Source organism: Corapipo altera, unplaced genomic scaffold (genome assembly GCF_003945725.1).
Source record: "Corapipo altera isolate COAL_440 unplaced genomic scaffold, ASM394572v1 59044, whole genome shotgun sequence".
Classification (NCBI taxonomy): domain Eukaryota; kingdom Metazoa; phylum Chordata; class Aves; order Passeriformes; family Pipridae; genus Corapipo; species Corapipo altera.
This window is the reverse complement of record NW_020890054.1, coordinates 1-1,814: the sequence shown is the minus strand read 5'-3', so window position 1 is coordinate 1,814 and position 1,814 is coordinate 1. Positions and strand designations below refer to the sequence as shown.

General features: G+C 57.8%; 1 protein-coding gene across 1 annotated transcript; it reads left to right on the top strand.

The window, feature by feature from the left end:
* Positions 1 to 45: 45 nt before the first annotated feature.
* On the top strand, positions 46 to 1,587 carry GEMIN7 (gem nuclear organelle associated protein 7; the record flags this gene model as incomplete). The annotated part of the gene is made up of 1 exon (XM_027633479.1): positions 46 to 1,587. A coding segment is annotated over one exon (291 nt), but the record flags the coding sequence as incomplete, so codon positions are not given.
* Positions 1,588 to 1,814: the final 227 nt, after the last annotated feature.

Sequence of the window (1,814 nt, the reverse complement as noted above, 5' to 3'; positions counted from 1 at the left end):
GGCCCCGACGGCTCCTCCCGGGGGTTTTCCCTGGATTCCCCCCGGGCTCGGGCGCTGCTGGGGGGGTGCCCCCCGTGCCCCCCGTGCCCCCGGGTCCGGGCCGAGCTCCGGGAGCGTTTCCTGCTGGCTCTGGGAGCCGCCCGGGGCCTCCCTTCCCGCTTTTCCCTGCGCTCCGGGATCCGCGTGGACGCCCAGTTCGGAGCCGCCGACCTGGAATTCCGGACGCTCCAGGTGGATTCGCTCCGGACCCCCCTGGGGGTGGAGGCGGCGGCGCTGCTGAGGGGCAGCGACGTCCTGGGATTCTCCTTCCTCATCCCGGAGCCCCCCCGGGAATGAACCCACCTCTTCCTGAGGGATTCGGGATTTGGGACGTCCTGGGATTCTCCTTCCTCATCCCGGAACCTCCCAGGGAATGAACCCACCTCTTCCCGAGGGATTCGGGATTTGGGACGTCCTGGGATTCTCCTTCCTCATCCCGGAGCACCCCCGGGAATGAACCCACCTCTTCCCGAGGGATTTGGGATTCCAGAGGATTTGGGACGTCCTGGGATTCTCCTTCCTCATCCCAGCACCTCCCAGGGAATGAACCCATCTCTTCCCAAAGGATTTGTGATTCCAGAGGATTTGGGAAGGGGCAGCGACGTCCTGGGATTCTCCTTCCTCATCCCAGAGCCCCCCCGGGAATGAACCCACCTCTTCCTGAGGGATTCGGGATTTGGGACGTCCTGGGATTCTCCTTCCTCATCCTGGCCCCTCCCAGGGAATAAACTCACCTCTTCCCAAGGGATTTGTGATTCCAGAGGATTTGGGAAGGGGCAGCAATGTCCTGGGATTCTCCTTCCTCATCCCGGCACCTCCCAGGGAATAAACTCACCTCTTCCCAAGGGATTCGGGATTTGGGATGTCCTGGGATTCTCCTTCCTCATCCCAGCACCTCCCAGGGAATGAACCCACCTCTTCCCGAGGGATTTGTGATTCCAGAGGATTTGGGAAGGGGCAGCGACGTCCTGGGATTCTCCTTCCTCATCCCAGAGTCCCCCCGGGAATGAACCCACCTCTTCCCGAGGGATTCGGATTCCAGAGGATTTGGGACAGTTTTTCCCAGCCCCTTTTCCCAAAGGATTTGTGATTCCAGAGGGTTTGGGACGTCCTGGAATTCTCCTTCCTCATTCCAGGGAATAAACTCGCCTTTTCCCAAAGGATTTGTGATTCCAGAGGGTTTGGGACATCCTGGAATTCTCCTTCCTCATCCCAGGGAATAAATCCGCCCTTTCCCATCCCCTTTTCCCAAAGGATTCGTGATTCCAGAGGATTTGGGATGGTTTTTCCCAGTCCCTTTTCCCAAGGGATTCATGATTCCATAGGATTTGGGACATCCTGGAATTCTCCTTCCTTGTCCCAGGGAATAAATCCCCCTTTTCCCAGCCCCTTTTCCCAAAGGATTCGTGATTCCAGAGATCCCAGGTAATGGATTCCCCCTTTTCCCATCCCCTTTTCCCAAAGGATTGGCGATTCCATGGGATTTGTGGGTTTATTGGATTCCAAGGAGCCCCCTCAGTGCCGGTAGTGGGGGCTCCGGGATCGGGAGCGGGAATGCCTGAGGGAAAACAGGGAAAAGGGGTTACAGGGGATCCGGGACACCGGGAATTCTGGGAAAGGGGATGGGAAACTGGGAAAGGGGGAAAAGGGAAACTGGGAAAGGGGGAAAAGGGGAAAAAGAAAACTGGGAAAGGGGGAAAGGAGGAAAAGGGAAACTGGGAAAGGGGGAAAAGGAAACTGGGAAAGGGGGAAAAGGAAACTGGGAAAGGGGGAAA